The sequence below is a fragment of the Dunckerocampus dactyliophorus genome, chromosome 15, assembly GCF_027744805.1.
Source record: "Dunckerocampus dactyliophorus isolate RoL2022-P2 chromosome 15, RoL_Ddac_1.1, whole genome shotgun sequence".
NCBI classification, from domain to species: Eukaryota; Metazoa; Chordata; class Actinopteri; order Syngnathiformes; family Syngnathidae; genus Dunckerocampus; species Dunckerocampus dactyliophorus.
The window spans coordinates 139,719-163,915 of NC_072833.1; the positions used below are offsets into that span (position 1 = coordinate 139,719).

Consider the following 24,197-nt stretch of genomic DNA (forward strand, 5'->3'; position numbering starts at 1 on the left):
ATGTTCCTAATATTATGGCTGCTATGCGTATTGCAAAGCCAGAAAGTCAACATGTGATCAACAAACTCCAAGGAAATGATATCCATGCAGTATTGGAGTAAAACACAATGATATACTGTACACTGTATACCATGTACACATCATCAGCTTGTCTAGTCCTGTTTACTGACATCAAATGCACCTTCTAAATCACGTTACACCTGCAGGCCTTTGATGGTTATGCTGGATAAGACTGTCATCTGTCACACGCATACACGTGCTTACAGGTGCTGCACCTGGCCACTGAGCGTCAGTAATGACACAGAACATGAATGAAGAAAGACTATCTTAGCTTATATTAGCTTAGCAGTGCATTGAGTCAGCCATGGCATGCCCAACATGATTGAGTGAAAAAAGTTCTCTTCGCATTCCATGTGGAAGTGTAAGTTTTTTGCTTATTTGTCCTTCTTCCCCACTCCGTTTGAAATCCTTTCTTAAGTTTATAATAAATCAAATGGAGGCTAACTAGTTAGCTCGCTAGCATTCCATGGTCGAAGCAGCATACGTCTCTTATGTCCCTGCAGTGATCCCGTAGCCTGCGTATTAGCAATGTGATGTAAACAAAGAATAATAGAAGTGTAAAGGTGACTGTATGGCTGCTAGTTATAGCATTCTAATATTAATACAAATGTATTTAGAAGTTGGTAAACAAGTATTCTATGCTCCAACTACCAACATATTCCATTTATTAACATTGAATCCGACTTTGCAAAAATTCACTTACCGCAGTCGGGTCAGGAACCAATTCACTACCACAAACGAGGGGCAACTGTGTTTGTAATTTGTAAAAAGGCTTAAAAACGGTACATAATACACAGGTGCACTTCAGTTCCATTCATTGTGCCTTTTTGCTCTATTTCCCTGTTTTTTTGGTTCGTTTTATTTCTACAATGCGCCTCAAATGACCTCCCCCACCTCCCTTTGCTTACCCCTGCCTTAGTGTTTTTACAACTCTTCAATTATGCATCCTTTACTTCAAATGACAAAATAGTAGAAGAAGTTAGAGTGGAGATAAAGTAGAATGCTCTGATACAGTCGTGCTGAACATTGGACAACGCTGTCTTTGCTTGATGCATTTTATTGCAATGTGCTGCAGGTGTTGTTTCCATGAAAACTGGCCAGACAGGAACACCTTACTTATCACATTATTGAGGGTTTTAATATACTTCAGAATTGTCTCCTGTCTTGCAATATATAGCATATCATATCATACATCATATCATATATCATACATCATATATCATATCATATTACTTTACTTTACTTTACTGTTCTCTTTACTTGTCTTGCTTGCTTGCTGCTGTAACAAGTACATTTCCCCGCTGTGGGATAAATAAAGTACATACAATACAATACAATACATCATATCATATCATATCATATATGCACATCTTTGAACCCAACCCTGCTTAGTTGCCCTGCAAATACCCTGATTGCTACGAAATCATGACAGGATGCACTGCTGCCAACTTTATGCATAAACTTAAAGGATCATCCACAAGCCTTATGTCAGACATGAACACACGTCTTTCTCTTGTCTGTGCCTTCTAAAGATATAAAAAGAGGTAAAAAGAGGCAGCTAAGAATGCATGTAAAGGGACACACCTATTCCGCCTCCAACAAGGCTCCATTTCCATAATGTGAGCTGCAAATGAAGCACATTGTTATTATTACTGTTATTAACATTGTTACGCCCAAGAACTACCTTACTGGCGTTTTGACACCTCGCCACACTAGCTAGCTAGCGACTAGCTCACAATGCGTCAGGCCGCTAGCCAAAGGTAACGCTGCATATTGGAGCTGTCTTTTTGTTTTTGACGCTAGGTGTTGCGTTCCTTTCTATGTTGCTATGTGAAACCAATGCACCCAGGAAGGAAGTCTTAAAATACTTAAAATAATAAAAGTATGACATGTTATCATGAATGTACCTGTTACTACACGCTCACAGCATGGATAGAAAACCACTAAACCTTGTTGGAACTTTTTGGAGGTGTTTTAACGGCAAAACATGTATTGTTACACAGTACCTTTAACTGCAATCATTATTTGGTCTGCTGACAAAATGACAAGTGTGTATGCTAACCAGACGGCACCAAGTGACCAGCAAAGTAGCTTTTTTAAAAACATTTTTGGCCCGGACCAGAGTACCGGACTGCAAGTGCGAACGCCCCCTAATGTACTTGTTATGGCCCCTGGGCCACACTTTGGACACCTCTGCCTTCCAGACTTCATCAGCATGCACTGCGTTGCGGTGCTGCGCGCTTCCAAGCTTGCTTGAACTCCATCCCTTGTAAAGCAACACATTGTTTGCAACTGCTAGTCGACAAAGCTCATGTCACTATTCAATTACAGACAAAGAAACTATAAAAGGAAACATAAAGGTGGAGTTTGAACACACAGAAGGAAGGGGGCTCAATGTTGGGTGTGTCGAGATGCAGGCTGTTTATGTGCTTCTACTAAACAACTTTCCCCAACAAATAAAAGTAGGTGTTGTGTCGCTGTATGTAAAAAATGTTACCTTTGATCACGTTGCTGTAAATGGTGGCTCGGAAGTCCTCCCGGGCTTGCTGGTCGAAGTCCTGGCCGTGGATGATCCGCATTTGTTTGAGGAACGTCGACTTGCCGCTCTCGCCCGCGCCCAGAAGCAGGATCTTCACCAGCCGCTTGACGTACGTCTTCTCCCGGGAGAGCCGTCGGTCGATCTCCTTGGAGCGGCGGACCTGCTCCACCTCGCCGCTGCTGAGTAGGCAGACGGGCAGGCACACTTTGAGCACGGACCGCGTCGGCAGGAAATCCGCCATGTTCGCGACAACTTCATCGATGCTAATTCGGTGCGCGGTCGCGGGGCGCAGGCACGGGACCAAGCCCCTTCCCTCCACTCAGGAAGTAGACTGTTATCGTCTATTTGTCTGTGGACAGACTTAGATGAGCTCCTTACCGTCAGTATCTTATATTTAGGCGGCTTTACCTTTGCAAACGGATGCATTTAATATTGACTAGTTTACAAACTGATCATATGACGCTCTAGCTAGCTAACAAGGACTCCGTGTATTTCATTTGGAGGTCTCGGGGGATGGAGCTATACACAATATAACGAGATATAACCCAACTTCTGGACTTTTCGGCTACAAAATAGGTGTTATTAAAGATTCGACGTCACAAGGACTTTAAAGATCACTAAACAAAACTTTAAACTCTTTAAACCCAATTTGAGGATGGAACGCCGCCGCCTAGCGGTTGGTGGCGGTTATTGTGTAATACTTTTCCTGGCGAGAAGAAAGCAGCTTTCTCATTGGTCCATGCTCTTTCAGGTTTGAGTCGTGTTCCGTTCACAAGCATCGGAAACCCACATAACCCACTATTGGTAAACACTCTTACAAGCAAATTAGATTCGATTCAAATGTATTGGCATTCCACATGCTCCAAGTACATGGTAATGAAATATAGTTTGGCAAATAACCAAAAGTGCGATAAACAACAAGTGCAGAATTACTTTTTGTACAGATGTGCCACCCGTGACAACATTTATAAAGTGTATTTATGGTTGTAACTACAGCAATGAATTCATGTTAGAATGGACGTCAAGTTAATCACTAACAAAACAAAACCGAAAACTATTTAAAACCGAATCGACAATAGAATGTCGCCCTCTATTGGTCGGTGATGGCACTTGTGGAATCATCGGTCTATTACTCGCAGGCTGGAGGTGTGTTGCATTCACCGACATACGAAATAAGCACTGTCTTTTACAATTACATTAATATCTAACGATAGTTAGAAACGTTTTCTCTAAGATTTATTAATTGAAATGCAACAATCGATATATGTCGATATAAAAACGATGCACGGTAAGTATGACCGTATAATTCTCAATATTACGACCTTGTTGGGAGTACATGAAGGCACCATCGGTATTGATCGTTGCACATTCCCTCCAGCAGCAACATCCCTACCCGTCACACACTCATACACACAGAGCTCGCAGTTGCATTGAGTGTGTGAGCCAAAGTGGAATTTGTTATCGGGCATCATGACAATTAGAAACACTCTCCGGGATCACGGGCAGAGGTATCGACCACGGATGGCCTGTCTGAAAAAGGTAGGTTATTCTAATCACATCACAGCAGCCTCCATGGCTCCATGACGATACATTCAGTCAGCCTAGTGGATGTGGAAGAGGGTTATTGTGTCAAGTAACATCATACTGATATACAGTGTACAATATAAACAGTATATACTGTATATACTGTACATATATATATATATATATATATATATATATATATATATATATATATATATATATATGTACAGTATATACTCTCACACACACATATTTATAAACATATATATATATATATATATATATATATATATATATATATATATATATATATATATATATATATATATATATATATATAACTCATCCATAATAACATGTTATGCTTAGCGGCATATGACAAAGTGTGTTGACCTCTGCTAGTAATAAGGTCATTGAGTTTAATAAGCATTAGGCCAGGATCAGTATCAGTGCATCCACTCCCAGAGAGAAGTTAATCCAGCTATTAATCCAGCTATGGATGTACTGGAGTTTGACTCATCTCATCTGCCCACATCACTCACAAGGCAGGGGAGCTGCTATTTATTGACACAATTTTTATATTGATTGAAGTCTAAAGTTGTGCAGGATGTTCTTTTAAGGGCGATGTTGCAAATTCCAAATTCTCTAGGCGTATTTGGACGAGAAGGAAACTTGTAGTTCAATGATGATATATTCAGTTGAGCACAAAGATGGTTTGGTTTGGTTTGGTTTCATTTGATTTGAACATGCATGCAGGTTACAATGGAATACATCTCATGAATCAATTCACAGTTCCACATGTCCAAAAGGAGTAGGAAGAAGCAAAGTGTATTTCATCCTACCCCCCCCCATCCATTCCACATCTTGTGCAGTACATATTATTCACTTCCTGCATTCCATGGAATACTAACCCATATAATCAGTGTAATAATAAATAAATAATAAAAAATAAAAACAAGCATTACAGAACAATCAACATAATAAAATATAAATAAGATGAAGACAAGCATAATAAAGCAAGTTCAAGACTCTTCTGCCTTGTATTTAGCAAACATCAGCTGCTTGTATTGTTTTTTGAATTCAGTCGTCTTGGTACATCGTTTGAGTTCCTTGCTCAATCCGTTCCATGATTTCATTGAGCATACTGAAATGCTGTGGCTTTTCAGCCTTGTTCTAGCATATACTGTAAGTGTTTTAAGTTTCATTTTTCTCTAAGATCATATTTCTCCTCTCTTATAGAGAAATACTGTATGACGTTGTTGGGTAACAAATTAATATTAACTTTATGCATTATTTTAGTTTGAAAATGTACTAAATGAGCAAATTTTAATATCTGTGATTTTAAAAATAAAGGGTTTGTATGTTCTCATTATGAATGATCCTCAGCCATCTTTTTTGCAGTACAGTGAGTGAGTGAAGATTGCTTTTATAATGATTGCCCCGCATCGCCACACAATAAGTTAGATATGCTCATACCAAAGAACAGGAAAGAGTATGGAGCAGGGGTCACCAACGTTTTTTCTTGTGAGAGCTACTTTTAGAAAATGAAAATTGCCACGAGCTACTCATTTTTGTAGAAATGATTTTCATAGCTTATTTCAACTTAAACAGATCAAATATGCTTGTTTTACCAGAACATTCACAAAATGCTGGTATCCACATCTCACATTTTTGTTTCACAATACCTTTCTAGTGTTCTCAACTAATTATCTGAAAACCTGAATGAAAAGCAGGCTTGTGGGCACCTCATGTGGTCGTGGGGGGCTACCTGGTGCCTGCGGGCACCACGTTGGTGACCTCTGGTGTGGAGGGATTTTTGATCAAGAACAAATTTTGCTTTGTTCAATACTGAAGTATTTCTTGCCACCTTTTGTTGTATATTTTTGATCTGAGATCTCCAACTCATTTTTTTTGTTTATTATGATCCCAAGAATGTATTTTCTTTCCCTCTTTCAATATCCACTTTGTCTATTTGTATTTGATTGTACGTTTCCCTTCTGCTATTTCCAAATAGCATTATTTTAGTTGTGCTTAAGTTCAAGGATAATCTGTTTTTATCAAACCATGACTTTAATATGGTCATTTCATCCTTGACCTTTTCAATGAGTTCTTGTGTGCTTTCCCAACAACAAAAGGCAGTGGTATCATCCGCAAATAATACCAACTTTAAGTCCTTTGTCACTTTACAAATGTCGTTACAAATTGAACAGTTTTGGTCCCAATATGGACCCAAAAACACATTTGCCCTTTCCATGATCTGTTGTGTTGAACTCAATGAAACACCGATTCCAAAGCTAAAGATGGCTTCCACTGTGTGTGTTAATACTTGTATTGCTGGTAAAGTATGTTGCATTCTTGCATGTTTATGTAATCGATGTATGTATAAAATGTCCAGGGGCGTGTTTAGTCATTGTAATACTCCACATCCACATACTGCACTGACCAAAGCTGTATTCTATTTTACATTTATTTACTTTTTTTATTATTAGTTCTTTTAAAACGCTTTGAAATCATGTTTATCATCTACTAACAAGTGTGAATATGAGACATGGCTGAGATAGATAAAGTCCTTAAAGTCCTTATTAGCTAAGAAGTGAATCATCAATGCATTTACTGTCATTGATAAGAGCATTTAGCAACAGCTAATATAGTTTACCGCTTTAATACTCCCATGTTTGTGGTGAAAAGCTTCATCTTTAGAACTACTGCATTCTCCATGGCTGACACTGACAGTGCTGTTGTTGTTGTGTGTCTGTGTTTGTTGTGACTGTGAAAAAGGTTGACATCTTTGGTAGTTTAGTGTTCCTCTCTCTTTCGCCTCTTCTCTGCTCCGCTTCATTTTTCTCCAAACTACGCCAACAAGCTTGTTTTTTTTACTACCGTCTTCCTGTATCAATGTGCACATGTGCAGTGACATAGAATAGTTCATTGCGTCAGAAGGTAGAGGGGAATCATGATTATGAAGATTATGCAGTTTTTGTAGGTTTAAGCACGTGAATTAAGACTAAAACAGTAATATGGACTTTAAACCAAAGAAAAAAAAAATCAATAATCAGTTTTAGACCTTTGGGGGGCCCCTGGAAATCTCAGGTCCCTAGGCAATTGCCTGTGTTTCCGCCCCTGAATGTGTTACTGATGATGTATTCTACTGTTTATAAGCCGAATGTATTGATTACGTACTGAGAAACTGTATAAGCTAACATTATGTGTCAGGAAGAGCATAAGCAAGCTAAAATATCTAACAGCAGACACCGTATACTCATGGACGAGCATTGACGCCACAGCAAACAGCAGTTACCCCCACACACGCACACACAAACTGAATGAAGTGCCCCAACTGCCTTTTGAACGTGTTCATGTTTGCACTGGGAAGCTGGAACTGAAGGATGCAACCAAGTGATGATGAGGATTACATCACCACCATGTTCTTGATGTGCCAAAGCAGGTTATTGTTTGGAAAGAGATGTCATTCACAAGTCTGCTGTCCCTCAGCATCCTCACATCAGTCGTCATGGTAACCTCCTCATGCCTCCCTCTGCAGGCAGAAAAGGTGCTGCTGGAGATGCAGGATTCAAAATCAGGAGTGAAGTCACAGCTGCAGCGACTGGTCATCACCACCATACCGCACGCCATCACTGGTGAGCACGCACACACACGCACACACACACGCGCACACACGCACACACACACACGCGTGTGCTGACGAGGCCGTCAGTGTTGTTGAGCAGCTGCTTGAGTGACGGTGCTTGTGTGTGCAATCAGTGGATGATAGCTGATCTGCGTGGCCTCCAGCTGAAGAGCTGCAGATTCCATCGCCATGACAACGTGCTGGAGTCACAGGGTGAGAGTGAGGGATAAAGTAGGGGGAGGAGATAACAAGTAACAGAGGTGAAGTCAGGTAGAAACAGACAAGCCCTCCTACTACCAGCTACTACGTGATTGACTTCCTTTTCTTCCCTGCTTGATCAGTGTATTGGCTGCAGGCTTTCACATGCAGCGGGGGGTCTGCCATTTACATCAACATATGCTTTAGTCAAAACACCATTTCTGGCCTCTGTGGCATAAATCTGCCAAACATGAAAGGAAATATGAATGTATCAATCAGCATAGAAATGTAAGAAGGTTGTGTCTTTTATTGGCCTATTTTGATTGCTTCCTGGTGTACATTTTTATGCTTTTATTTTGTAAATGATATTTGTAGGGTCCTGTTCTCGCTGACACAGGAACACTACTTGTCACCAAAGCTTGTCTGACGCGTGGCTTCTTGACGATACAGCTATCACAGACATGCAGGCACACGTATAGTTAAAATCAAACTTACAGCTTTATTTCTTCATAATAAGTCCATCGTTAAAAAGGGTCCAGTGTATCAACGTGTACAAATTGTCCATATAGTACAAACAAGCAATCCCTGCCAACCACTTCTTTTTCTGGTAACATCACTGCAGGCCCGTAACCAGATATTTTTCGGGGGGCTTCAAAAATCTGAGTGAATGGACCTTTTGCGAGGGAGCGAAGCGACCGAGCGGTGGGAGGGTGTGGGAGTGGTGTGTCCCCCCTCCCAGAGCAGGGAAAATTTTGCATTTGGAGCCCGAAAAAACAGTTTTCTGATGCATATTTTGGACAGACATAACAACAATGTTATTTGCTCCAAATTACAAGCCAACATCAAGCTTGCCCTATTTAGATAAGTTCATCAGTTTACTGGGCGACTGAGCATGCCATGGCTTCAGTGGTGGATGCTACACAATCTGAATCACTACAATGTGTTTCAGCCTTACCTATCACAAATTCAGCATCATCTTTTTTGGATGTGTCATGGAAAATATGTCCACCACTTCCTAAGATAAGTTGTAAAGAGTGTGTTGCCATGGTAACAGATGATACTTTGTGGGGAAAAGCAAATGAATTTTTGTGCACGCACTGGCTTGGGCCTTAGTTATATAAATGCGCGCCACCTTTCTATTTTATTCCGCAACTACTGTAGACCTAGCTAGCTAGTTTATATAGCTAGCCTAGCCTGGCCGAAGCGGCTGCAGTCTAGTCTACCATCAAACTGTATTGCTGTCGGTACCATGAGACCTTCTCGCGAATAAAAACCACAATGCATTGTGGTGCAGCACCTCAGTTGATATTTGCCAATTCGCGATATAGTCTATTAATCATTTAGTGGCATTCTTAACTTACTACTAACTTGGACTCAGTCTGTTAGCGTCCATAAATAGGACAATTAATCATATTTAATTAAGGCACATGTACTTACTTTCTTCTCCTTCTTGACTTTTAAAAAAAGTCTCCAGCTTCCTGCACTTTTTGGCAGCCTTCTCTAAATTCTTAACTCTTTTTTGAGGGCGACCCATTTTGATCCGTATACTGTATGTACGGGCATAATGTACGGGCATATTTTGTATATATCTGATGCAGCGATAAAACGTACAGCGTCAACGTCAGTGTGACATCACACGCCGTGCATGATCGCACGTCCGTTGTCAATTGCAATGGATGCATGACGCGCAGGCTGTACACGTTTAGAGATTGCCCCTACGTGTTACGGGATGTGGTAAAATATAGTTACTATATATTGTAACTATAAAATATAACGAGTGTGAATGGGCCTGAGACGATGATACATGCATCAGGATCAAAAGATAGAGCTCGACAAACAGGTGGATATCACCCCATATGGTTTACATACAAGGAGTCCTCTTCTAACTTTGATGGCACCGAAGTGATCCACTCCTACATTTGTGAATGGAGGCAAATCGGGCAAAACTCCCTCCTGGAGCAGATCAGACTTTTTTTGATCAGTCAGTCTACCATTCAAGCGTCTGCAGGAACTGCATTGGGATATGATCTTTCTCACAGCCGAATGCGCTTTGGTGATCCAAAATCTGTTCCTTAACGTAGACAATGTATGATTCCTGCCTCCATGACCCAAGTGCTTGTGAATATGTCGTAATATGAGGGATGAAATATGCAGGTCTTTTGACAAGATGACAGGATGCTTTGATTCTTCAGGCATACTGTAGATGCCCTACTCAATCTTCCACCAACTCTCAGCCGTCCATCATCCAAGTATGGATCCTCAACCTTCCCGACTCCAATGCCCAGATTTCTTCTGGAAATCTTTGATTATGACAGTGTTGAATCACAGCAAGTTCTGCTTCCCTAAATTCCTGCAGTGAGAAATACTGTGGTTTGCCTTTATTGGTTGACTCCAGACTGTTGCTGGGCCCACTTCCAACCTGTGGCTCTATTTTAAAAACATCTCTCTTCCTCTGCTTCTGATCCAATAGAAGCCGTCGGAACCGCAACAACCATGCTACCAAAACATTTAATCGATGCCAGTCCGAAAAATAGGTGATCAATTGGTCAGTAGAAGTGCATGATGCCTTTACCACAGTGTTGACGACCGCCTCCCGTTTGACTTCTGGATCGTCAATACCGATGACATTCTCCGGGACAAACACTGGCCATTCTCTTTCAGGCTGTGACAGAAACTTCGGACCTTCAATCCATCTGCTGTTCTGCAGTAGGTCGTCGAACTTCACCCCTTTTGGCGCTACTTCGGCTGGATTTTCCTTGGTGTTTACATAACCACTGATGTACTGCACTTGCTTCTCTGATGGTCGAAATTCGATGGGCCACAAATGTGTGGAAGCGCTTGTCCTCTTTATATGTACCCCAGGACAGAAGTACTATCAGTCAGCAGCCAGCTCAAGTCGGGGAATGGTGATGCTCTTTAATGGAGTTACTCTTGCTTTTCCAAGGAGAAACTAAACATGGATGCAGTTTTCTTGGTTTTCCATTCTGATGTAAGTTACAACTCCAAATCCATCTGTACTTGCATCAGAAAAATGATGTAGCTGTGCAAACATAGGTGGTGCAAAGTCTCTGGGCTTGATACATCTCTTGATTTCGCATGTCGAGAGTTTCTCCAAATCCACCAGCCATTCTGTCAAGCGTTCTTTGATGTCCTCCGGCACATCATCATCCCAGCCACACCTTCTCCTACAGAGCTCTTACAATAAAATCTTTGCTGGCAAAGGTCACTGGTGCCAAGAGTCCCAAGAGTCCTTATGCGTCATAAATGGAACTGATAAATTTTGGCTCTAACAATATTGTTATTTTTATTGCATGCAGATTGAATTGCTTCCAAGTGTTAAGTTTTTAAAAGTTGTAAATTCATATTTCTCTTGATATTGTTGTTTTATTGCTTGCTGGTGTACATTTTTATGCTTTTATTACAGCTTGTAAATTCACATTTTCATTTTAAGCTCGTCATTTTTATACACTTATGATATTACTGGTGTTTTTTTACAACATACAGTTGTGCATTTTATTGTTGAATTCTCATTTTTATTGCATCCAGGTGAACACTTAAGTGCTTTTAGGTCAGTTGCTATTTCCTTTTGACTGGCTGTACGTCTTATTGGGAGTCAAGTAGATCACTGTAGATCTGTGTGGAAGTCTTCATCTGCACACGTCCTCCGCAGGTGAAGACATCATGGCATGGCTGACTGACAGATTCCAAATAGACACGCAAGGTGAGTTTACGGGAACATTTTCAAAGGAATCATATGTGAAATCAAGTGGAAAAAAACAGTTGGAATAGCGCCCCCTGTGGTTGTGGTCAGAGGCCAGGAGTCTGGGCTCCATGCTGGTGGCGCTGGGCTATGTCTACCCTCTGCAGGACCACAAACGCTTGGTCCTCAAGCCTGATTCGTCCCTCTACCGCTTCCAGGTAACACGAGTACATGCACCAACAAGATACTTTTCAAACTTGAATTCTGAGTTCCTGTTTGCAGACGCCGTATTTCTGGCCCGCCCAGCAGTGGCCCGTGGAGGACACGGATTATGGTGAGTGTGGAGCTCACATTGAAGTGCTATTCCGTCCCTCTAAGGTCTTCCTCCCTGTGACTGCAGCAATCTACTTGGCCAAGAGGAACATACGCAAGAAGGGAATCCTGGAGATGCACGAGCAGGTCAGAACCGGCACACGGGCCCCAGACCCAACATTTATTTATGTTGTGTTGTTGTTGTCCTCAGGAGCAGTACAACCATCTTCACAAGTGGATGAATCACAAGTGGGACTTCATTGTGATGCAGGCTAAAGAGCAGTACAGGTAGGGGGCGTACCCCGGTAAGGATCCAGTATGAGTAGTACAGGTAGGGGGGCGTACCCCGGTAAGGATCCAGTATGAGTAGTACAGGTAGGGGGGCGTACCCCGGTAAGGATCCAGAATGAGCAGTACAGGTAGGTGGCGTTCCCCCGGTAAGGATCCAGAATGAGCAGTACAGGTAGGGGGGGCGTAAGAAAAAGAAACTTTTTGCCTTTATTTGTGTGAAAGGATTTTTGTACTATCTGACACAAACCTGAATTTCATTTGATGGCATTACATGGAAAATACATTTTCCTAATGTATTTTTTACTTCAAGATAGCAGAATAAAATAATAGAAACAAAATATCTTTATGAAATAGAAATGTGTGGTGCTTCAATTAAAAGAAATAAAAGACAAAATTATTCATTCAAGTCATTTATGAATTATTCAAAGCAATGCTGAACATTAAAAGGATGGGAAGGCCTCACTGTGATGTGTGTGCACTTGTGTGTGCACGTGTGTGTGTGTCTTTGTCTTTAGGGCTGCAAAGGAGAGGAAGAAACCGGACCGTGTGGTGTTTGACTGCCAGGAGAGGGCCTACTGGGTGGTCCACAGACCTCCGGTGAGACACACACACACACACACATGCACGTGCACACGCACACGCACCCTGAATAAAGGTGGGTGTCGTGGACTCGCCAGCAGACAGGAGAGAAAGACTGAAGATGAATTCTTCCCAGGGTATCTCATTATCTCTACCCACGATGCCTCATTGCCGTTCCATCTGCAGTCAGAGGGAAAGGGCACGGCTGATTAATATTTCACACCCACGTAGGAGAATTTGCCATGCTCTCGAGTCTCGCGCCAGCCAGGTGTCGCTCGGGCTGGACCCGAGACGTCTGTTAAGAGTTGACTGTGCGTGAGTGCGTGCAAACTGGAGTTGACATTTCAGATGTAGATTCACGACCTGAGCATCGCCCGCTGTGACGTGCACACTTGCACTGTCACGCCTGACCAAAAGCTGCCAGCTTGAGCTCTGCTGGTCCAACTTCCATTCTCTGCTATTTTTATACGAGTACAACGTCGCTTGGTTTTTTGTTCACCTCATGGAAGTACAGTATGTCATCCAATCCATCATCTCAGTCTTTATCATTTCATTGTCCCTTTCTTTTCTTTGTTTGTTTGCTTTCTGTTGTGGCACTATTTCATCGTGGAAACGTACGTGACAGTGATGCCAAATTTGCTAAATAAAAAATGAAAATAAAACAAATCCCAACTAAAAAAAACAACTGCCTTCCGGTCCCTTTGCATCACTCGGGCAAACTCTGCGTTACACTTCCTGTATTTGGTAAGTCCGGCCATCAAAATAAAAGCACGCCAGTGCCAGATGCACAGTTAAAGCACTCGTTTACTTTTCACTTTCTGAGAGCAGCCTTTTCTCATTCCGCAAAGAGCAAGTCTCTCATATTCAACTCTTGTTACGCCAACAGCCATTCCACCTTAAAATACCTTTTTTTTAACTTGAGCTTGGTGAGCAGACGTGGCGCTGCCCGGTGGTGCCACCATGATGCCAGTTGGCAAGCCACTCCCCTGCACCAGTAGCTAAACGCTAACCTGCAAAACAGCATGTAGCACGTAACGTAAGTAAAAATAAGTGTCATCATTGGCTGGACTGTGTTGGTCATCATGTTGTCACCTGTTGCCTTGCAAAATGCCACAGATTAAACCATCAGACCTTTATTTTACTTACTGTACAGGTTGGATTTGCAGTGCACTGACAACCCAAGATCGGTGCAGCTTAGAGGGAACGTTGACTGACAGTACTACTATTTATACTGTATTATCATACATTAAAACACAAGCAAAATCTTTACGCTAGGCAAAGATCCATTATTTGGCCGGAGCGCTCTGCTGTTTTTAAGGATCTACTACAAAAAAGCCAAAAGTCAGTGGTTCCCAAACTTTTTACAGTGGCATCCCCATTCAAACATGTGACCTGAAGCCATGTACACAAGCCTGCACACTTAAAAAATGAACATACACCTTTTTTTAAATCTTAATTTATTTGAAATATTGAACAGAACAAAGTTGTTAATTTATTTTATAGCAGTTCCAGGTCAAAAATGTCATGGTGATATTTTTATAAGTTTTAAGTTTGATAAACTTTTATTCCAGTTTGATGCCGCCATGCTTCCTTTTGAATGGCTTGAACGTGAGCGTGGGGTTTCACCGCTGTGCCGTGCGGGGATTGGAACACCAACATAAATGAACTCTTCAAGATTAAACACTCTTAATGCACAAAATAATCATCAAATGTACTTATTGGTTCATGTGATGCACACATAGGAATGAACAACTTCGCACTCATAATTTTGAGTGTTAGGTACTAATTGTTTTTCATTTTTAATCCCGTACCCCCATTACAGTTGGCATACCCCACTACTGCAAAAAATCTAGCCAAAGATCCTGTATTAGACAGAACTTCTCTGCTGTTCTGAACTTAGTACAAAAATGTTAGTCAAAGATCCTCTATATGACAGAACTGGTTAAACTGAACACACGGGTGGCTGTGATGTCATTCAAGGACCAAGTCTGGCCCTCTGGCCGCCAGTTGATAAGCTCTGAACTTGTGAAGGTGGTAAAAGCCATACTAGCAAGCAGCAAATGAAGTCCTGCTAAGAATGTGGGTCCAGGGAGGAATCGAAGATGAAAAATGCTAATATTTGCTATTTCCAGTGATGTCAGCTTGTAGTGTTGTGTGTAGTATTTCAGCAGTGATAGTGTGTAGTTGTGTGTGCAGCCAGGCAGCGTGAGCGCCATGGACTATGGACTTGATAGACGAGTCGATCCTAACGCAGACGAGGTAACGGGTGAGTGACCTGGACTCAATTCCATCTTTCTGCTTCCCTTGCAGCCAATAAAATACTCAAAGCTTATTTTCCTTTTCTCTCTTCTGCAGGTGTTTCTCCGACAGTAGCATAAAGCCATATGCAATATATGTCAGTATAAATTCCTCAGTGTATGTCATCTGGCCTCTCATCCTGTCTTTGTTTACCCTCCTTGAAGGCCAAAACACCCGACTTCTACGAGAGAATGGTGCCAATTTAGATTCCAGCCTTATTTTAGCCGTGTGTTGTCTTTGTCTCATCCGCTCCTCTTCCTCCTGCAGATGATCTTCACCCAGCAGTCCATCATGAGGCCCAGGGTCAAGTCATCGGTGTCCATCGGAGCGTAAGTTGTCTTAAATTGCTTGCAATCAGCCCGGAAGCATGTTTATCTGAGCATGTTCCTGGCATCGTTCCCACTCCAGACCACCAGGGGGCGGTGTGTTGGAAGTTGGGTTATTTAAAGAACATTGCGCCTCCGTTGCCCTGCTTTTATTTTGAAGGTATTGTAAGATTGTTGTGTTTGCAGGTTGGTGAAATACTGCGCCACCTACAACAGCCACGACCCCTTCCTGTCCAGATGTCCACCCAGCAACCCCTGGCTCACCGACGATGTCACCTACTGGTCCCTGAACATGCCCAAGTACGCCAACGCTGCACATGACAACAGGCCACATGTCACTCTACCATCTCATCTTATGTGCCTCAGCGTGGAGACGCCAACAAAGATGCGCGTGGAGCGCTGGACGTTCAGCTTTGGCGAGCTTCTCTCGGACCCGCGAGGCCGTGACGACTTCAGGCGCTTCCTGAAGAAAGAGTTCAGTGGTACGACGACGAGGGTGACGAAGGAGGAAGCGTCCTTGTTGCATGATTATATTCATCACAGATGCTGTCAACTTTTACAGGCGAGAACTTGGCCTTCTGGGAAGGTTGCGAGGACTTAAAGTGGGGTGCGGCCACCACCATGAAGGAGAAAGCCGAGCAGATCTACAAGTAACCACTGCCATTACATTACATTACATTGCATTGCATTACATTACATTGTGTTACATTGCATTACATTACATAACATTACATTACATAACATTACATTACATTACATTGCATTGTGTTACATTGCATTACATTACATTGCATAATATAACATTGCATTACATTACATTACGTTTTGTTGCAATACATGAAATTACAAGACGTTACGTTACATTACATTACATTACATAACCACTTGTGGACTCAAGTACTGGGACATGTGTAAGAAAATGCGCAGCGCTTTTGCAGCTACAGTATCTGACAGAAGTGAGTACACCCCCACATTTCAGCAATTAGAGTAGTCAGCGTACAGCTTGTATAGCAGAGTAGGTTTTACTGTCCAGTGAAAAAGAGTCAGCAGACAGCCATGAATGTCAAGTGAGTAACAAGATAAGTAAAACATGGTGGTGGTAGTGTCACGGTCTGAGGTGGCACGAGTGCTGCCACCCAAGTGAGCACCTGTGGAGGAGTGCAAGGTGTCTAACACCCACCAATCGTGTCATCATGGAGGAGTGGAAGAGGATTCCAGTGACAACCCGTGCAGCTCAATTCCATGTCCAAGAGGATTAAGGCAGTGCTACATAACTAAATATTCACACCAAGGACATGATTTGGACATGTGATGTGTACTGACCTGTTACTTAGAGAATGGCAGCACGTTGACAGTAAATCTACACTGCAATACAAGCTGTACACTGACTACTCTAAAGCACATCCAGGTTCATTCCTGTAGTATTTTGTGTGATGCTAACAGCTTCTGCTCCTCTGGGAAGAAAAAGACTTGTGTGAGTGCCTAAAGGCGTTTAATAGTCCAAGCTTTGTCCCCCCTACTTCTCACATCCGTTGTGGGAATGAGAAGATCATTGCTGTTGATCTCCTCATCCTAGGACACGGGTGGGCAAACAAGTGTTTGAATCCGGGTCGCCAGTTGCTTCCAAAGCATTTAAGTAGTCAGTCAGAGTCAGTCAGTCTGAGACAACCTTTTGATGGTAGAAGTATCTTTTTGCACGCAGTGATCCAAACAACTACCTCAGCCATGGTGCCAAACAAACACAAGTCAACAAATATGTGACACACAAGTTCACCTCCCCACTGCACTGCTTGGGAAGTCACATTCAGCATTCATAGTTCACACTGCACATCACATCCTTTATTCACGTACATTCAGGCTGTCTTATTCAGTAAAAATGCAATTGTTATTTGATGTGGTCTGATGTTTAAAGTGCAGATAGCAGATTGCATGACGCTGGGATTCCAGGTGGATTGACATTATTATTATAAGCGTAAAATAGTGTGCATGTAGTCTGGCCCCCCCAGCCAATTTTGTTAACTCAATGCCGAGTCCAAAAGTTGGCCCACACCTGTCCTAGGACCTTCCTGGCCCGTGGCGCCCCCCGCTGGATCAACATAGACGGAAAGACGATGGAAATCACGGTGAACGGCCTGAAGCATCCACACAGATACGTCCTGGATGCCGCCCAGACCCACATCTACATGCTGATGAAGAAAGTCAGTAAGCACCCGCCAGGAGAAGCTCCGTGTGGAAACATTCCTAAAACCTTTGCATTGCAGGACTCGTACGGCCGCTACATGAAATCTCAGGTGTTTAAGGACACGTTGAAGAGGGCCATATGCCCGGAGGAGCACAAGTTCACGTAGGTGGTCCACCCCGTGTCTCATCCCCTACTTTTTCTCTTCTCCTTCTGTTAACAACACCTCTGCTCTCCCAGCGACGCCCAGCTGGAGCACAACTCCAAGAACCGCCGGCCCAGCATCAGCCCTATCATCCTCCGCCAGCAGGAGCTGGAGGAGCGGGCCAAGATGGCTGCCAACGCTCCCATGGACATCACACAGGTCATGAGCAAACTCAGCAAGCAGCAGAAGGGGGCCGCCCCGCCCCCTCCACCCCAGAAATGATGCATACAAAATGTTAGCAGCTGCTGCTGTGAAATTGATTACCTTTTTATCAGAGGGTGCAAAGGTGGATGAACCTGTAGTTCACCAATCTGCCCACGAGGTGGAGCCATTAAACCTTTCCTGCCGTTTTAACTACGAAAATCCCTAAAATGATTGTTCACTTGCAGCCATGTCCCCAAAATTATGCTTCTCAATTAGTTTCTGTCTTTGCTTTCATATGCTACTAGCAGTTAGCGGGAATGCTAACACGCTGCCGTCCACCACATATTTGTGTTTGCTGCACGTCATTTTGTTTGAGTCCATGCATGGTCTTCTGCTTGACTGCTGTCCATGTCATCACCAATAAAATGTCCACCAAGCGCCTCATCTGTCCTTGCCGTCATTCCGTGTCCCTGTCCTCGCCAACGTCCTCCTCCGTGTCCATCGTGGACGTCCTCGTGAGTTGCACTCAGAGGACAGCCAAGAGCTTTTGGCGGAAAAACGTAAGCAAGAATTATTGTTATCGCAAACGGACATGTAATTACAAGTTCTACCAGCAGAGGGCACCATTGAAATTCCATGTTGCTTTTACTTTGCATGTGTTTGCTTTTTATTACATTACTCCCCCAAAATGTCTACTGGAGCCTTTTTTAAAAATTGTTTGACATTTTTGGACTGACTCTCTCTCTCCTCTTGACCTTCAAATCACAGCTATGCCGCTTCACCACCCCCATCCCCCACTTGGCCGTCTACTCCGGCATCACCGAGTCCCCCTCCACCAACGCCTCGTCCTCCCTCTCCACCCTGGCCCAACCCCCGGCCTGGCCGTCCCCCATCAGTGTGGCCTTGGATAGCACCTCCGAGCGGCGAGCGGAATCGGGTGGAGCTGACCAAGATGGTGAGGTCGGAGCCCCTGCGGGAGAGAATGTGTGCAAGTCAAAGATGGCGCTGTCCCTGCGACGGCTGCTGAGGCGAGGATGCGGGCCGTCCGCCGTGTTGGCCAGCCTGTCGCCCAAATGCCACACAGCGGCTGGGATGAGTGGGCGGATCCAGCCAATCAGCCCGGGCCCGCCCAGCCAGGCCCCACCCAGGAGGATGGGCAAGTGAGTGGTGCAGATCCAGACACGTAAACCCAAACTCAAGCTGAATTTCCGCCGCTGTCCACTAGCTTTTTCCAGATCAAAGTGGACATCCCGCCCGAGTGCCGGATCTACCCCATCGAATCGGAGGACGAGGAAGATGAGACCCGAGCCGCTTTAGGAGCCAAGGAGATCATCTGCCCCTGGGAGAGCCTCGCTCCTCACAACGGGACCAGCTAATCAGAAGGTACCGGATGGGCTTTGAACATCGTCACATTCCACCCCAGAGACTAAAGAGGTCAAATAAATATATCCCAATATTTGTCCACCACGTGGGTGTCCAAATTTGGTCCACCGAGAGTCGCAGGCAGAAAAAGCGTAGGTTGATATCTGCTAAGCTAACTGACTTCTTAGCTTTGTCCTGCAGGGAAATTGGTGGAATATCCAACAACACATCTTTTATCAATACTGAATTATTTTTTTCCAATATGCTGGGGGCCCATAAAAAACAACTTTGGCCCCTGGGCTCCACTTTGGACACCCATGGTGTAAAAGCTTTTACGACTGCAGTGACTTGTAGCGTTGACATGCAAACTTCATAAAGTATTTTTATCATTGTTATTATGGTTATTATACATACTGTACACCTTATTTATTATGTTTGCCTTACAAATACACACGTTGGAAATGAGTCATCAACTAAGAATAATATTTCATTTGACAGTAAGCCAAAGAGGATATCAACACTAAGATGATGCTTTGTGCCTCTTTACTGAACCTTTACACTCCAGTTATGGGAGCACGTTTACACAAATACTTCTGTATTTGTACAGTAGCTGCTGTACGGCGCTCACATGACGCCATGTTTACACATTCAACTTACTTTTCACACGTTGTCATGTCACACTAGTGTCAAGTGCCTCAATAAAGAAATGACTTGTGTCTTAATATCGTAAATGTGCATTTGGACAGGTCTTGTACTTCAAGCATTCCAATGCGGACATTTCAAATGGTCAAACTTGCCTGGGATGACTACAATTGACCACTAGATGGCGCTACTTGACGAAAAACGAAAAATACTTGAAGGTTCGAGCTTCTATGTGGATGCAAGCGAAGGAGTACAGTGTCTCGGTCGGAGGTGAGCGTTAGTTGGTCTTCCATGTTAGACCCAGCATGTTCTAGGCTTCAAGGCTCAGGATGTGGCTTCTACATGGTGTCCACGTTTCACATCCACAGCGTGGAAATACATACAGCCCTGGAGACGGTGGTCAGGCCGTGGTTCTAAAACACTCTACGAGAGTCGAGCCAGGGAAATAAGAGACACGGTTTTGAATTTCATCACCGAACATCTGAAAAGGAGCTGGAAGAAGCAGAAGCTTCTCAGAATCAGAAACTTTATTGTCATTACACTGTAAACCCGGATAAGTTGATTGTACTTAAACTATTTGTGTCGAGTGATTGCCTCAAATGGTTTAAGTAATTGACAGCAGAGAAAATTAATTTGTTCAAGTATAGTCAACTTAAATGTACAATAGTCAGAATTTAACATTTTCAAGTTAAATAAACCTAAATGATTTAAGTAATCAACAATTTTAAAAAATAAATTGTGGAGTCTACTTAAATTTCTAGTTTTATTAACAATATGAATATATTAAATTTAATATTATATTTGGGATAAGAAAATTCCAATTTAATTCTTCTTTTGTCAATGACCACACTATGCAGTACATTTTATTTATTTTATTTAGACACACAAAAACAGTACACACAACACAACAAACACAATAACAGTAAGACCTTTTTTTCATAAAATTATCAAAATGGGTCTTTGCCAACAATTACAACAGTATATTCTTACTTTTTGCTGCAGATATTACCTTGCAGTACCATTCTATGATGCAGCAAACAGAACATGTGTATTGAATTATGAAACAATTTCCTTCCAAATACAACCGCAGCACAGTTTATTATTATTATTATTATTTGTTCTGTGAACAATTTTCAAGTATGAAAAAAACAACAACACTGACCATGTAGCAGCAAAGTGCGAGTGCTAAAGGAAAAACTCTATGCTTTGTGTGCCACACAAAGTAGGCATTAAGAATAACTATGCAGCGAGGACCAGAGTTGTTAAAAAAAACTGCACCTTTCTCCATGTGTCCTCTATAGAATTATTTCAGTAAACTGAACAATACTAGACACATGCGGTACAAGAAGTATCATATACAAAATGAGCAACTGCAAGAATATTTGCTCCCCTGAGTGCAATGTATTTGTGCAACAATCCAGACATGGACATTGAGAATTGTGCCATGATCATAAATGTGTTTTACACTGCAAGTTTGAAAAAGAAAAAAAAAACAACAACAAAAACACTGATCATGTAGCAGCATGTACTGCAAGTGCAAAAGGAAAAAACGGCATGCTTTGTCTGCCACACAACAAAGCGGGCATTAAGAACAACTATGCAGTGAGGACCAGAGTTGGTAAAAAAAAAACAACCCTGCAACTTTCTAAAGTGTGTCCTCTGTAGAATAATTTCAGTAAAACAAGCAATACTAGACACATCCAGTACAAGAAGAACCACATACAAAATGAGCAACTGCAACAATCCAGACACGGACCTGAAGAATTGTGCCATGAGCATAAATGTGTCTTACACTGCAAGATCATTCAGGGCTTGCAGCGCTGGTGTCCTCATAGCAGAGGATTCCCACGGGAATGTCCATGGAGGCTCCCTCATTAAGATTCTATAGTGCGAGAAACAAGACAAAAAGAGGATTCAGGATAACAGCAATTTATCTACAATCAGTTGTGTGGTCTTCATAAATATTATGATTTTCATCATTCACAGTGGTTTTATTTTAGATAATGTTGTGTAAACAAGCTGTTTTTTGTGTGTTCACGTATAGGTGTTTGTTGTGGTGTAGATCCCATATTTTCACAGTAGTTGGTGTATTGGACAGTGTGACTCCTCAGGTGTGCTGCTGATCAGGTGTGATGCATCATTCCCAAGAATGACTGGAAGTCCTCTCTGTTAAACTTACAAAAAATGAGTACACCCAATGACTGTCTCATACACTCTTCATATACTCATACTGTTTAAGTAATGTGATAAAACTCATTTTTAAAAGTGGTATTTACTCAAACTGTTTGCATAGAATGAACTTTCGGGTTAACAGTGTACACATGAGAGCAGTGGTCCCCAACCTTTTTGACCCACGGGACCAGCTGGTGTTCCTGCAAATCATTATAGCAATCTAATGTATCTTATTTATGATGTATTGTGTAAAACTAAGACATGAATAACATCAAATTAAAAGCACAAAATGAATGCGACCCACCATCCACCAGTTTAAGCCTGGAGTTTTTCCAGAGAGATGATGACATGGCTGTTTGACGTGTGTGGTAAAAGGCAGTGTGCTAGCATGAGTTAACTTGAGACAAATGTGCACATTAGCACTCAATAAGTCATCAAACTTACCTTCATGCATTCCCACATAGTATCAGCATTTACACCACATATGAGGTGAAAGAAAAATGGTAAAAATACAGTAGTAGTCTATCTGTGCGGCATGAGATAAAGTTAGCACACCCACAATGGACATGCATTACATCCGTGTCATGCAAGTGACACGGATGTAACAGAGAGAATCTGGCCACTTTTCAAAATAAAACATCAAAAAATAAAAACATAAATAATGGAAATTATTTGTTCATTCTGTGCGACTCGGTATCAAATGACCCACGGCCCGAGGGTTGGGGACCTCTCCATTAGAGTACGATCTATCCCCCCCTACCCCTGCTCCACCTTTCAGCAAATCCCTTTGCTTCCTTTTTTTCTAAATAAAATCATGATATCACTGGGAGCATTTCCTGCTTCCCAGCAAGCTTGGCTAGACTGCTTTGTAAATAATAAGACATCTTTAATGTTGCAGTAATTGCAGTAATGTTGCAACACACAATGTTGCCCCACAATGTGTGTGCGTGCTTACCTGTTGATGTACATGTATATATGTACACCAACAGGTACATACTGTATGTACAGTACATATAGCTATATATATACACTGCTCAAAAAAATGATGTTGAATATGTTTCCTGATAATAAGTGGGTGATGTATTAGTAACAAAATGATGCCACATCATTTGATAGAAATGAAAATGATCACCCTATAGAGGGGGGAAATCAAAGACACCCCAAAAATGAAAGTGAAAAAATGATGCAGCACACTGGTCCATTTAGCTAAAATGTCTCCTCCCAGATCTGGACCAGGGCATCCATGAGCTCCTGGACAGTCTGAGGAGCAACCTGGCGGCGCCGGATGGACCTAAACATAATGTCCCAGAGGTGTTCTATTGGGTTTAGGTCAGGTGAACGTGGGGGCCAGTCAATTGTATCAATTCCTTCATCCTCCAGGAACTACCTGCATACACTAGCCACATGAGGTCGGGCATTGTCGTGGACCAGGAGGAACCCAGGTCCCACTGCACCAGCGTAGGTTCTGACAATGGGTCCAAGGATTTCATCCCGATACCTAATAGCAGTCAGGGTGCCGTTATCTAACCTGTAGAGGTCTGTACGTCCTTCCAGGGATATGCCTCCCCAGACCATCACTGACCCACCACCAAAGCGGTCATGCTGAATGATGTTCAGGCAGCATAACGTTCTCCACGGCATCTCCAGACCCTTTCACGTCTGTCGCATGTGCTCAGGTTGAACTTGCTCTCATCAGTGAAGAGCACAGGGCACCAGGGGTGTAGTTGCCAATTCTGGTGGTCTATGGCAAATGCCAATCGAGCTCTACGGTGCTGGGCAGTGAGCACAGGGCCCACTACAGGACGTCGGGCCCTCAGGCCACCCTCATGGAGCCTGTTTCTGATTGTTTGGTCAGAAACATTCACACCAGTGGCCTGCTGGAGGTCATTTTGTAGGGCTCTGGCAGTGCTCATCCTGTTCCTCCTTGCACAAAGGAGCAGATACCGATCCTGCTGAGGGTTGAAGGACCTTCTACGGCCCTGTCCAGCTCTCCTGGAGTAACTACCTGTCTCCTGGAATCTCCTCCATGCGTCCAGGT

The 24,197-nt window shown here is 42.8% G+C and overlaps 3 protein-coding genes across 3 annotated transcripts in view; 2 read left to right on the forward strand and 1 right to left on the reverse strand.

The window, feature by feature from the left end:
- LOC129194739 (guanine nucleotide-binding protein subunit alpha-13-like) overlaps positions 1 to 3,242 on the reverse strand; it is a 12,881-nt gene extending 9,639 nt beyond the window's left edge. The window contains exon 1 of the mRNA XM_054800078.1: positions 2,558 to 3,242. Within this exon, the coding sequence (XP_054656053.1) occupies positions 2,558 to 2,840 (283 nt within the window). The 5' untranslated portion in view covers positions 2,841 to 3,242. The remainder of the gene's footprint in view (positions 1 to 2,557) is intronic.
- On the forward strand, positions 2,705 to 18,143 carry LOC129194737 (regulator of G-protein signaling 9-like). Its single transcript, XM_054800076.1, has 17 exons — positions 2,705 to 4,138; positions 7,665 to 7,761; positions 11,620 to 11,670; positions 11,761 to 11,867; positions 11,932 to 11,983; positions 12,050 to 12,108; positions 12,173 to 12,249; positions 12,768 to 12,849; positions 15,028 to 15,090; positions 15,294 to 15,323; positions 15,397 to 15,458; positions 15,642 to 15,755; positions 15,822 to 15,937; positions 16,018 to 16,105; positions 17,515 to 17,653; positions 17,717 to 17,799; positions 17,875 to 18,143. Exons 1-17 carry the CDS (start codon positions 4,070 to 4,072, stop codon positions 18,059 to 18,061), a joined length of 1,476 nt encoding a protein of 491 aa, XP_054656051.1. The 5' UTR covers positions 2,705 to 4,069; the 3' UTR covers positions 18,062 to 18,143.
- Positions 18,144 to 18,292: 149 nt separating this feature from the next.
- On the forward strand, positions 18,293 to 20,074 carry LOC129194740 (regulator of G-protein signaling 9-like). Its single transcript, XM_054800079.1, has 3 exons — positions 18,293 to 18,543; positions 18,752 to 19,143; positions 19,209 to 20,074. The coding sequence occupies exons 1-3, from the start codon at positions 18,301 to 18,303 to the stop codon at positions 19,357 to 19,359; spliced, it is 786 nt and encodes a 261-aa protein (XP_054656054.1). The 5' UTR covers positions 18,293 to 18,300; the 3' UTR covers positions 19,360 to 20,074.
- The last annotated feature ends 4,123 nt before the right edge of the window (positions 20,075 to 24,197 follow it).